At 48.1% G+C, this 13,634-nt stretch overlaps 1 protein-coding gene across 1 annotated transcript in view; it reads right to left on the bottom strand.

Moving 5' to 3' along the window:
• The window catches only part of LOC123946567 (putative tetratricopeptide repeat protein 41), a 75,756-nt gene that overhangs the window by 12,262 nt on the left and 49,860 nt on the right, over positions 1-13,634 (bottom strand). Inside the window, 3 exon segments of the mRNA XM_046011992.1 lie at positions 3,261-3,394; positions 8,979-9,131; positions 10,106-10,253. Coding sequence (XP_045867948.1) covers positions 3,261-3,394; positions 8,979-9,131; positions 10,106-10,253 — 435 coding nt within the window.

The following is a 13,634-nucleotide window of genomic DNA, read 5'->3' as shown; positions in this document are numbered from 1 at the left end:
TCCTTTCTCCCCTTCCCTTTCCCCTGCCAAGTTAGGTGCACCCCTTAGAGTTGTGCATTGCTGAGCACTCCCATGCGTAAGTGTGATGTACGTAACAATAAACTTGTTATATGAGAGTAAATGAAGACATTCTACCTCCGTCATAGACCAGACTCCACCACTGGGAACAAACTATTCGTACAAAGCAACCATATTAGGTGTACAGTTGCTTTTGCATAGATCTGCATCTTTATTTTCTGGTTGTAAACAAAATCCTTCATGTACTCAACCTGAAAACGTCACTGAGAAAATACTGTACACACACACACACGCACGCGCACACTCCTAAATCTATGGACTGAAAATAATCTTTCCCTGCAGGTATCAAGCCTCTTCCTCCTTAGGAAATGACTAGGCTGAAAGCAATCGTGTTTTATGGTAAAATGGACAACAAACATGCACGCTGGGGAAAGTGGTTGATTAACTCAGGGTAGGGTTTCTCAATCTTGACCCTTTGACATTTGGCCTGGATAATTTTTTGCTGTTGGGGGGCTGTCCTGAGCCCCATAGGGTGTTTAGCAGCACCCCAGGCCTCCACCCGCTAAATGACAGTAATGCTCCCTGCCCCCTCCTCTCCCCCGGCCCCCCTCCTCCCCCCATCCTGACAATCGAGGTTTCTCCAGACTTCGGTCCTGAGGGATAATATCGCACAGGCTGAAAACCTGTTTAGGTGGAAGTTGGCCATGCCTTGTGGCAATGAGATTTCATGATCCCTGACAGTACTCCAGAATTTTTCTAGTTGTGGCACTTGAGATTTCTGGTCTAACCTAGTAGAAGAAATAAAGTTGAGACGTCTCTACCTGGCACACAGGGAACTCGCTCACTGGAGACACACCCCTCCCCATCCCTGCCCCATGGACTCACAGCTCTGACCACCCCCACCCCACCCCCTTCCTCCCTCCCTCCAGCTGTGGCCAGCCTCCAGCCTGCTGTCCGGGAATTATCTGCAGCCCCCAGCTCAACTCTCCAGTCTCCTAGGTTCCCAAGTTTGGCAGCGACACTCCAGGCAAAGGACAGAACTCACCATGTGCCCCTATTTGCAGAGCAAGCTAATGGGGTCCTGGGCCCAATAAGTGGTGAGGCAGGGAAGGCTAGGGCCCAGCCACAGGGGTCTCTGGCTACAGCAGAGCCCGGCGAGGAGGACCCTCTCTCAGGAGGCCTCTGGGGAGCTCATCAACAGTCAGCCGGGCAAACCTCCCTTCATATGTAACCCTAACCTCACCGGGGCCTATGTTTCTTCATCTATGGGAACTGTCACTAGGCCCTTCCTCCCCTGTAACCTGCAGGCTACACGTCAGCACATTCCTCCACAGCCTTGCAAGAATCATTAACCTTGTCCCTGTTTTCTTTGTCCCAGTGCCCACTGCAGGAACCAAGGAGGGAGGCGACCTGATAACCTACAGACACAAAGCCAACAAGTAACGCTCTGAGACCACTGCACGGAGTCCAGATGTCCCCAGAGCACAATGTCCCAGAAGTTTTGAGCCTCTCCTTGTGAAGTTTCAAGGCCCATCCGGTTCCCACCCTCACCCCCACATATTTTATTAGCCCCACATAGGCTGTCCCTATGCTCAACCGAGACAAGGCAGGTTCGAGACCCATCCCCTGACTGCCCATTGGTCTGCCGTTCTGGTAATAAAGCTTTCTCTGCTTCTGACCCGGAGGCTCACATATTGGCTAACTGGGCCTCAGACACACGAAACTGACTTTAGGGTCCAGTAACAGTAGTGCCAGTGAAGAAGAAAGTCAGCGTGCACCACAAACACAGGCAGTAACGACACCGGTGGAAGAAACTCAAAGAAACAATCAGAACCTCGTGAAGAGAAGCAAAAGAGAAATACCAGAAACAAAGAGTAGCGAGAGGAGTGAGTACACCTAACCCCTCCCCTCCTCTTCAGGTTTAAGACCACATTTTCAATTCCATTTTTAACTGCCATTTCATTTTAAGTTTTTAATTTTTATCTTTTTCTTTAAGATTTTATTGATTTCTTTGATAGAGAGAGACACAATGAGAGAGAGACCACAAGCAGGGTCTTCAAGAGAGAGAAAGAAGCAGGCCCCCCCGGCCGAGCAGGGAGCCTGATAGGGGCTCGATCCCAGGACCCTGGGATCATGACCTGAGCCAAAGCAGATGCCTAACAACTGAGCCATCCAGGCGCCCCTTAATCTTTATCTTTAATCAGAAATTGCCTTCAAATCTCTGGGCCAGGTCTGAGGCACTGAGTCTTACGTTCTATATGTAAAGTCAAAGGTGGGCCCATGTGAAGAGCCATTTGTGATTTTCAGCCACCCGTTACTTTAGCGTCACAGGACTAAGCATGAAGGGGCGAGTCCTATACAAACAGTGACTTAAAACAGCATCGGAAGGAGGAAGGGAACCTACCCTGCCAGGAGAGGGGTATGGTTGGGCATGGTGCCCCGCCATGTGAGGGAGATATGGAATGGAAAGATTTCTAGAGGATCTCTTTCTGGGGCGCCTGAGTGGCTCAGTCAGTCAAGCATCTGCCTTCGCCTCAGGTCATGGTCTCTGGGTCCTGGGATGGAACCCTGCCTCAGGAGCCCCACACACAGAGGGGAGCCTGCTTCTCCCTCTGCCCCTCCCCCTGTTGTGCTCTCTCTGTCTCTCTCTCAAATAAATAAGTAAAATCTTTAAAAAAAAAAAAAAGGAAAGAAAAAAGAAGAAAAAGAAGAAGAAGATTTCTTTCTTTTACGGACTATTTGTGCCTCCCTCCCCTACAAAAATTCTTATGTTGAAGTCCTAAGCCCCAAATGATGGTATTTGGAGTCGAGGCCTTTGAAAGGTGATCAGGTCATGTGGGTGAACCCCTCATGAATGGGATTAGCGCCCTCATGAAAGAGGTGCCCTTCCTTCCACCATGTGAGGACACGGCGAGGAAAGAGCTGTCTGTGGACCAGGAGGCAGACTTGCATCAGACACCGAGTCTACCGACACCTTGATCTTAGACTTCCCAGCCTCTGGAACTTGAAGAAATACACCTCCAGTTGCTCAGGTCTGCAGTCTATGGCATTCTGTTCTAGCAGCCCAAGCAGACTAAGACACGTTCCTAATGAGGGAAGGTACACAAGGGGCCTAAAAATTTGAAAGTCTGTAGAGCAGGACTTTTCCTGCTTCAGAAATGAAGACATTTTAAAAATAAGCAAAGCATGCAGGTCAGAGGGAAAAGTCCCCGGCTTCTGATAAGAAACACATTGACGATTACCTAATTTACACAAGGTGTCACTGAGGCTGATGCTCAGCTGCTTCCTGACCAGTGAGGAGGCGGCAAAAATCCCCGCATTTTCTTTTATTTGTATCACTTGCTTATAATATTCAATTGCTTGCTTCCTTTGGAATCTAGAAAAGAGACATTTCATTAAAGTTTTTGTTATGCCCCAATAATGGGTCCGTGATTAAAGGAACGAGACTGATATAAAGCGAAGGTCAAGCAAAGCTTTATTTCGCGCCAAGCATCAAGAATCTAACCCAAAGTTCCGGGCCGCACCTCTTACAAGAGAGGTCGACCCTTCTCTGTTTCACAGACTAGCTTTTAAGGGCAAAGGCCATGCGGTTCGGCCTGGCCACGCACAGGTGGCCAATGAGAGTGTAACACACACAGGAAACTCCACAGTGATGCTAGGTGACCAACTGAATTACAATTTATCCTAGTAGACATTTAAACCAGCCTATTACACCTTGATTAGGATTGGCGCCAAAAAGGCTGGGGGGGGGGGTGTCCCTACTCATTGGTTACCAGGGAGACAGTATGCAACCCCCCACTGATCGGATGTCTCCACCTGGCCTGACCCATCCTTGTATTTGAGCTTTGTTACCTGAGGCTGGACTTGTCTCCAAGTAAATCCCCTGGGGGAAGGGGAGAAGGGACAGTTTCTAAATAGGTCCTTACAGTTTTGCATCAAAGAAGCACTGCATTCATTCATTCAACAAACCTTCAGGGTTGGGGCTCAAGGATGAGTAAGACTAATCCTTGCCCACAGAGAACTTCCCAAGGCTGGAGCAGAGGCTGGAGAGTGAAACAGAGGACCAGACACTCATGAAGGGCACCACGTGTGGATCTAAGGGTTTTCGGACTTGAACAGTGAGATTCCATTAAGAGAATGATGTGATCCAATGTGCACTTTGATAAACTCGCCGGGCTGGAAGAGTGCAGGGGAAACTGAAGTGGGCAAGGCTAGAGGCAGGGAGGCCACTTAGTCCACGGGAAGCAAAAGGGTCTGAGCAGATGCCGTGGGCCCGGAGGAGACAGACCTGCGGAGGCTGGGTGCCCCCTGAATGTTGCGGCCCCAGTACTGGGAGCAGCGGGTAATCGCTGTGCTCGCAGTAGAGTGACACGGTCAGGAGCTTGAGCTCTCAAGTCCGACAGGCCCGGTGGTGGCTGGTGAGGCACAGACACCCTGTGGTCAGACACTCTGGGTGCTGATCCATGCTCTGCTGCTTCAAAGCTGGGCAAGCCTTCTAACCTCCTGAACCTCAGCTTTCTGCCCCTGTTGTGCTCTCTCGCTCTCTCAAATAAATAAATCAAATAACAAATTGTTTTGAGGATTCAGTGAGAAAAATGCATGTAATGTCTTCAGCATAGTGACTGATCATAATATAATTAAGACGATACCGTGGTGTCCACACTGGGTGAAACAGGAGAAGTTGCATTTCATCGTGGGGGAGGGGGGGTGGAATGTGCTCAGTCTTGAGAATGTGGACATGGAAATGCCCAAATAATTTGGAATACACAACGGAGGCACCCAATAGACGATAGAGGACTGAGAAAGACATGGAGAAGAGAAGCCAGCACCTCACGGCTGAAGCCCTGGGCACAGGTGAGGTTGAGATGCTAAGACTGAGACCAGCATCCAAGCACAGCCTCCATGAACTGAACCCAAAACAGCAACACCACTGGGACAACACTCAGAGAGGGAGGGAGAGAGGAAAAGAGAGAAAGAGGAAACCCACAAAAGAAACTGAGCAGGGATCATCAGAAAATAGAGCCAGGAGGAAAGGTATCTCGGGAACCAGCAGAGGTTTTTTTTTGGGAAGGGAGTCATTGACATTATCAACACTTTAGCCGGAGAAGGCCAACAAGATCAAAAAGTGCAAAGGGTCACATTTAACATGTTCCTGATGACGTTGGCTGGAGTAGAGTAAAATGGAGCTGGGTAGAGGCAGAAGTTAAATGACAGTAAATGGGAAGGGAGGAAGAAACTTGACCTTGAAGAGGAGGCTAATGAATGGATACAAAGTCAAGAAAGAGTAGACGGCATTTATTTTACTGAGAACATAACTACTGTTCATTCTTCTCTGTCCTGTTCTTTTTAACTTAACCTCAATTATCCAGCCCTACCCGTCCCCATGCCACAAGGCCCTCAGGACCCCACAGATCATTTCTGTAGTGCATGACAGCTGTCACGAGGGCCCTGGCCACCAGGGCAAAGGCTCTACTCCTGTGTGAGAGGTGAGTCGAGCTGCACAGTGAAATCTCTCCCGGTCTTAACTGGTGTTAAGAAAGATGTGGTCACCTAAAGGCAACCTTCAACAAGGAGAAAGGCCTTCCATTGTTTCAGAAGGCTGACTGTTGCCAGTGAGGGCTGGGCAAAAGGCATCCAGGTATGGTCAGGTGGGCCGCCACAGAGGCCATCCCTGTGGAATGGACGAGAGATATCAAAGGTCTATGATTCACACCCCACGAGCTCTGGATTTGTGATGGGGCAGCCCGGGAAAGCAGAAATCGTCTGAGCAGACGCAGACAATATGTTTCATGCTTAGATTTTTCTTTCACGAGGAAATGGTTCTACTGCCTCGCTTTGTGCTTCTGTATAGAAGCAAAGTCCTTCCTTTATTCACCGTGCTAATCTAAAGAGGAAGAGGAGGCTTATCTGGTATCCAGTGTCTGAAAAATGACCTGGTGCAGGGCAAAATAGTAATACTAAGAATTCAATTTAATGAACTCTTTTGGTATGTGCCGGGCATCCTGCTAAGCACCTTATAAGTGAGATCCCATATAGCCCTCACAACCATCCTGTGAGCAAGATAGTATCCCCACTTTCGTTTTACCAGTGAAGAAATGTTAAGTTCTCCCTGTTATTAATTTGAACCCAGACACTCAGACTCCAAAGCCCATGCCCCCACTACTATGTAGCTCCTGTAATTTTACCCCTACACACTCCCCTTACTTGGGCTACTTTTTTACAGGTAAATACTCTTAGAAAAGCTAAATATGGATTTGGACTTATGTGGTAGAAATTAGCAACATCACATTCCTCCTGGGAGCAAACGCAGGAAGAGGTTACCTTCCTGGGGAAAGGTAAGAGGGAAATTATCTCCAGGCAAGCGGAAAACTGAAAGTGAAAAGCGAGACAGGGAACAGAGAGCAGAGGGACAGAAACTCCAAAAACAAAACTTCACAACTTCGTAATTGAACCTAGAGCGTCCCCAGTTCTTCAGTCCGCAGACTCGGCTAGGAAAGGGTGTGAGCCAGCGCCAAAGGAAGAGTGTGTTGCTTCTGTCTCTCCAGACTCACCAAGACCCTTCTCTCAACCAACCTGTCAAGAGAAGTGGTCAGACCCTGCAGATGCTAACACTGATGTAACACAGCGTAATACCCACAACCCTCTCTTAAACATAGAAACCAACAAAGAATCTCTCCTTGACTGGGGCGCCTGGGTGGTTCAGTGGGTTAAGCCTCTGCCTTTGGCTCAGGTCGTGATCCCAGGGTCCTGGGACTGAGCTCCATATCAGGCTCTCTGGTCAGCAGGAAGCCTGTGTATCAAATAAATACATCATCTTAAAAAAAAAAAAAAAGAATCTCTCCTTAACCAAACTCTGTTCAGGCTCTTATCACTCTTTCTGAAGTAGACCTCAACCTTTAGACTTCTGTGTTCATCTCTGCATTGCCCAATTTTAGCAAGACTCCTGCAAAGTGGGTTGAAGGAGCCCCCTATCCCTACTAGTCTGATCACTCTCAATATCAGGCTGGGTTCCTCCTTCCCCATCACATCCCAGCCTGCCTTCAGCAAGAATCCCGTTGGGTCCATCGAGACAGAATCCTCTCCCCGGCAGGGCTTCCTCTTGGTAATTTTCCATCCACCGACCCACCTCTGCCCAACCTCTCTTTGTATATGGGGTTGGGTACAATCTCTCTTGCCCTCTGCAAAACCCCACCACAGTACCTGAGTGAATTCCCTCTTACCTTTCTTTAATAACTATTATTGAGACAGAGAAAGCAAACAAACCCCATGAGAGAAAAAAATTGCTTTTTTCTTTGCTTTTTTCTGGCTTCTACTCTTGCTAGGATCTGTACCCTTCCACCCCACTCTACACATGCCTCATAATACAAACAGCATATGTCCTTCTTGGAAGGGACAAGGAATTAATGATTTCCCTAGAACAGATAACATCTAAGAAAGGACCAGGTAAGAAATGACTGAATGAAGCCATCACACGTGCTCTCCGGATCACCATTACCAAACATCTCAATGCCAAGGTCCCTTGGTTCCAAGGTGTAACACCTGGGCCCTCACCTTGGTTCTAACTGGTTCCTGGATGCCTAAGGGGACAAGTACACCAAAACATCACCCTTAGTAAAAACCCCCAGACCCCAAGCAAAGCCAAGACTCATGATCTTTCCTTTCCGAGTCTCCTGGATGTCTCATCTGTATCTCCACCGCGCCCCCACCAACACCCCAAACACACACACCACTCACTCTTTCTACATACATCTTCAATAAACTCTGCCTTCACCTGCTGCTGGCTCATGTCTCATTTCCATCCTGCCTGAGGCCAAGGACCCTCTTGGCTGTCCCACAGGACCCCCCTCTTTGTCCCTGGCCCTGACCTGCCTACACCATTATGAATAATTTTTTCTTTAACAGCTTTAACAGTGCCTTGTGGGGGGAGCTGAGGAAAGCCCCCCACCTCACAGGACAGCAAGGGGACTTGCCAAGTGGGCAGAGAAGAGTTAGCTGGAAAACAGAAAGGGAATGTCTGACACACCACAGGCTGGCCTAGGGTTGCAAGAGGCAGACGGATGGATGTGGCCCCATGGACGAGGGAGCTGAGGCCTGCAAGAAGCAGGAAGTGAATACAGCTGACCCTGGAGCAGTGTGGGCATTGGGGCACTGACCCCGGTGCAGTTGAAAATCTGGTATCTTCTGACTCTCCCAAGACTTAACTACTAATATCCCGCTGTTGACTGGAAGGGTCACTGACAACAGAAGCAGTCGGGAATCACAGATTTGTATGCGTGTCGTAAACTGTTCTCTTACAGTAAAGTAAGCTAGGGAAAAGAAAATGATAGGAAGAAAGTAAGGAAGTCATATAGAAGAGAAAATGCATTTATAGTCTGGTACTGTATTTATGGAAACAAGGCCGTATGTAAGTGGACCCACTCAGTGCAAGTGTGGTTCAAGGGCTGGTTGTCCATCTTCCTCACAAGGCCTGGGAGTGTACAGACAAACACAACATCATACTCCTTGGTACTTTTCCTACTGCCAAGAGCTCTACGCGCTTTGTAGCCTGAGAGCTCCTCTCAGATACGCTGTGGTCAGTGTCCTGACAAAGGAACAGGGACACAGCTCTCAGGCACGGTGAGCCCCTCAGGGTTCTGAACAAGGCTACAGCCAAGGAGGTGAGACACCCCGATGGCTCAACCCCAGACCTCCCTTCCACTGGCATTTCGGGGACGGAAAGAAGACCCACTACTTGAGACATTTTATAAGAACTTGCATCAGAGCGCCTGGGTGGCTCAGTCAGTTGGGCATCTGACTCCTGGTTTTGATTTAGGTCATGATTTCAAGGTTGTGCTTGAGATCTGATCTCCTCTTTCTCTCCCTCTCACCCTCTCCACTCCACTCATGCCCTCTCTCTTCTCTCTCTCTCTCTCTCACACACAAATAAATATTTTTTTAATCTTTTTTTTTTTTAAACTTGCCTTTCACTATCTTCTGGTAGAAAAAATAGTAAATCTGCTAAAAATTCCATAATTTCTCCAACCAGGATGTTTTTCTCACCAAATAAACTTCTCCTGATATTTAAGCATTCTTGAAATTTCATTTTTGCAAGAGACGTGTTTCCATCAACAAATCTGAAAATAAAACACATGTGTGTTTACTGGGCATGATAATGTTGGCTACTTCATTTTGTTATCAAAAGTAATTCTTATAAACATCCTTTGTTTTGGGCCCCTGGGGGGCTCAGTCATTAAGCCTCTGCCTTCAGCTCAGGTCATGATCCCAGGTCCTGGGATCCAGCCCCACATCGGTCTCCCCGCTCAGCCGTAAGCCTGCTTCTCCCTGTGCCTGCTGTTCTCTCTGCTTGTGTTCCCTCTGCTGGTGTTCCCTCTCTCACTATCTCTCTCTCTGTCAAATAAATAAATAAAATCCTCTTTAAAAAAGTCCTTTGTTTTAAAGATTTATTTATTTGACAGATAGAGATTACAAGTAGGCAGAGAGGCAGGCAGAGAGAGAGGAGGAAGCAGGCTCCCAGCTAAGCAAAGAGCCCGATGCGGGGCTCGATCCCAGCACCCCGGGATCATGACCTGAGCTGAAGGCAGAGGCCTTAACCCGCTGAGTCACCCAGGCGCCCCAAAAAAGTCCTTTGTTTTATACAGGAAGACACAAAACTGCAGAGCAGTTTATAATGGCAGAGATTCGAGACCTTCAAAGCAATATGTAAGAAGACATTTGACGATCTTATGAGAAACTAGGAACTATTCTCAACCCCAGTACAGCTGACCTTTGGGCTGACAGCATGCAGTAGGGCCATCTTGTGTGCTCTATCACATCTAGCCACATCCTGGCCTCTAGCCACTAGATGTCCATAACAACCCCTCAGTCGTAACAACCAAAAATGCCTCCAGATATTGCCCAAGGTCCCCTGAGGATCAGAATCACCCCTGGTTGGGAACCACTGAAGCAGAAGATAGAAATGCTAACATTCGGTGTTTCTTCACCCAATCAGTGGGAAATGGATTAATAAGCATGGGTAAAGAACATCGATCTTAACCATAAAAGCTAGTATAGAAAACAATAATTTTTCAAGAAAAAAACCCATGTTTACATCAGAACACCTTCAGTGTATTTCATGGTAGCCTGATCACGGGGATTGTTGTCCAATAAACTGGAAATTTCAGCAGTGCGTTCCAAAATATGATTTTCTTTTAAGTACTTCTCAGTGGCTGATTTTGCCAGGTTGTTCAGCACTCTGCCTGCAGGGAATAATTTCGGCAAAGAAGGTGATGCTGAAATTTTTTTTTGTTCCACAAAAGAGTTAAGATGTCAATAGAGTACTTAATACCTTTGCTTCATCACCACCAATAGCCAGGTTTTTTCTTAATCAATCAATGACTGGCCTATGTTGCACGGGGATTGGTTTTCATACAATGATTGTGTGTGCACCGCAATTACAAAGGCCAAAGAGCTAAGACAATGGATTGAAAGTGAGTTCTGAGACCGTTCTGCAAAGGGACAGATCAGAAACTAAGTAAGAATAAGGATGTGGTAAAACCAGTCATCACCGTGGTAACCGAGTCCTACCAAAGGCAGCCAGTGCAGTCTTGCAATAAGAAATAAAATGATACAAAAATGATACAGCCTTACAATAAGCAGCACATGAATGAGCCCCATAAATCCAATTAATAAATAATGAGCTTTCCCTAGATACGTACCGCCTCGGGAATGTACCTGCTGCAAAGGTCCACCATTTTGTTCCTTTATTGAGAATTATATATTCTGACACTAATACAGATTCCTAAAATGCTGGAAAGTGTTTTCGAAGCCACATTCTGTTAGGAAGAGAAAAAGCCCTAACAATGTTCCTGGAAGGTGTTAGAACAGCAGTGGCAGCAGGAAAGAAAAGCAGATTTAACCTCCTGCGCCAGGGAACTCAGTTGTAAGCATAAAGGATTACCATCACACTGTCAAGGAACATCTTTCCCATCCTGGGTGGTATGTCCCTCACTGCCTGTGCCCCCTGCACTCGGCCCACCTCCATCCAGGGCCTCCCATCTCACACTTGGGCATCTGGAGGGACAGCCACGTACTTGATCTCCCTATGTCCCCTCTGACCCACCGTGTAGTTCAGGCAACAAAAGTAATCTCACAACAGAAACCAAATGACGGCATGCCCACTCTAAGTCCATGTAGTGGCTTCCCCTCACGGAGAATAAAATCTAAATGCTTATCAAGGTCCTACACAATTTGGGCTTATCTGACTCCTGCCCTTTGCTCAGGGAGGCTCTCTCCATTGTTAACACAGGCTGAGCCCTCCCGGCTCAGGGCCCTGCACAGGCCCTGCCAGGACCATACGTCTCAGCCAGGGAGGCCTCTGGACCTTTCAGAAGGGGACCCTCCCCCTGCTTATGCTCCGCCTGCATGGCGTTTGTGTCTTTCATTGCATTTACTCCAGCCTGCAATTACTGTGTTATGTGTCCCCTCCTTTAGAGGACAGAGTTGGTGACTGTCCTGTCCAGCATAGCCCCTGCATGGCAGGTGCTCAGGAAATAGTTCCTGAATGTGTCAACTCCAGCCAGCCTGGAACCCGAGCCTGTCCCCCTTCACCTGCTTGCTTGGGCCCTGAATCCCGGCCTGACCCTTGTCAGAACACTGGAACTATAGGGGGTTCCCATCAAAGCTGCCACTCAGGACCGCGATCTACCCCCAAGCCTCCGTTGCCAGCAGAACCCCACTCCTCCTGCTGTTTTGGACTCCTCGGGAGTCACATTTGTCTGCACCCAGCCAAGGTCCGCTCAACCCCTCAGAGTGCTACATTCTAGACCGCTGAGCCAGCTTTCGAAGGCCAGTCCTAGGACCTACCTGAGTGTGCCTGGTTCCCACCCTGGTTTCCTCTGCTCACCAAGGTCCCAGCATGCCTGTGACCAGCTCTGCCTGCATTCGGGTGCCTCAGAAGCTACACTCTGTATACTGAATATATATTATTATTATATAATATATATATTATATATTATTATTATATAATATATATATTATATATTATTATATATTATATAATATATAATGTTATATAACATGTATGAAGCTATAGTCGTCAGTATACACATTATAATATATAATCATTAATAATGTATATAATATATGTATTAATAATTATATATATTATAATATGTATACTGAAGACTATAGCTTCATACATGTCAGTTCTAGAAGAGATTCCGTATGGTGAGGAGTTCCTGCAGACAGGCTTTAGGGTCTGATCAGCCTAGCTCGGACTCCTAGCTCCGACTCCTAGCTCCAGGCCTGCCAGCTGTGAGAGCCGAAGTGGTTAAAGTTCTTCTACCTCTCTGACCTTCAGTGTCCTCGTCTGTACCATGGGGATAGCAATATGTACCACATGAGACACGTTTGCGGGGAAAAGATCATGAGCAGAAGTGCCGTACACATAATAAGCATTCAACAAGTGGGAAGTGTTACTGTAAAACTGGACTTACACTCGGGACGAGCGGGGGTAAGTGGCTTGCCCCTGGTGGCGTTTGCTGCTGTTTTGGCAGTCTACCACCATGGTAGACGACAGAGCCGTGGTGCTAGACCGCCAAAACAGCAGCAGCCGCCCATGCCAACCTGCACCCAATTCCCCTCGGCAATGCCATTCTGCACTTCTCCCATCAAGACGTGGGGTCTTGTGCTCTCCCTTTGAATGAGGCCTGGTGACTCATTTTGACCAACTGAATGCAGGACAAGAGGGTGTGGGCCAGGGCTGAGCCTAGGTCTGTGCCTCCACACAGACTTTTGTGCCCTCTCTCCTGGAATCCTGCGAGCCACCAAGCCAACAGGCCCTCACCCTCCTCCTGGAGGATGAGGAACATGTGGCCCAGACATCGAAGGGAAGTCCTCACAGACCAGCCCACCCCATGGGCCCTGCCCACTCATCTCCATCTGCTGAGCCCACTCCGGACCTGTGGAATCCCCTAGCCAACGCACACACCTCTGGGCAACAGTAAGCAGCTGTTGTTCGAATGGCTGCCTTCCAGGCTGGCTTGCTATACCACAAAAGTGAATTAACACAGCCATTTAAATACAGCGTAAGTCTAGAATAATTTAGATTAGCCTGACTGTAAATCAGTGGGTCAAAAATGCTTAATATCTTCGTTCAGTAAACACTCTCTCTGCTCTCTCTGTGGTCCCACAGAGCCTCAGGCATCAAATACCCGAGAATAAAAGAAGCAGGTTCCCCCGAGCCCTGGACTGCAGGCCAGCCACCATCCTGCGCACTCCACGGTCTCCCACAAACCCTTCTAGTCTCACAACAACACGCAGCAGATACTCCTCTCATCCCTCCCTTACAAACGTGAAACACGTGACCAACAAAGGTTGAGTCATAGATCTAATGGCAAAGAGTCAGTGAGCGGAAAGGCGAGATTTAAACCCAGAACAGCAGGCTTCAGAATCATGTGAACAGGCCCCCGTCCTGCTCACAACCTCCCTTTCTGATGCACATCACGATCGGCCCGCAACAGCCCCAAAGCTGGGCCGTCACATGAGGAGCGCTTCCTGGTCAACCCTCACGTGACCGCTACAAAACTCAGGTGCACAAAGCACACACATCCACATTGCCTTTCTCGGTGCCTGGGTCT

This window comes from Meles meles, chromosome 7, assembly GCF_922984935.1.
Source record: "Meles meles chromosome 7, mMelMel3.1 paternal haplotype, whole genome shotgun sequence".
NCBI lineage: Eukaryota > Metazoa > Chordata > Mammalia > Carnivora > Mustelidae > Meles > Meles meles.
The sequence above is the reverse complement of the archived record's forward strand: the minus strand, read 5'-3'. Positions and strand labels throughout refer to the sequence as shown.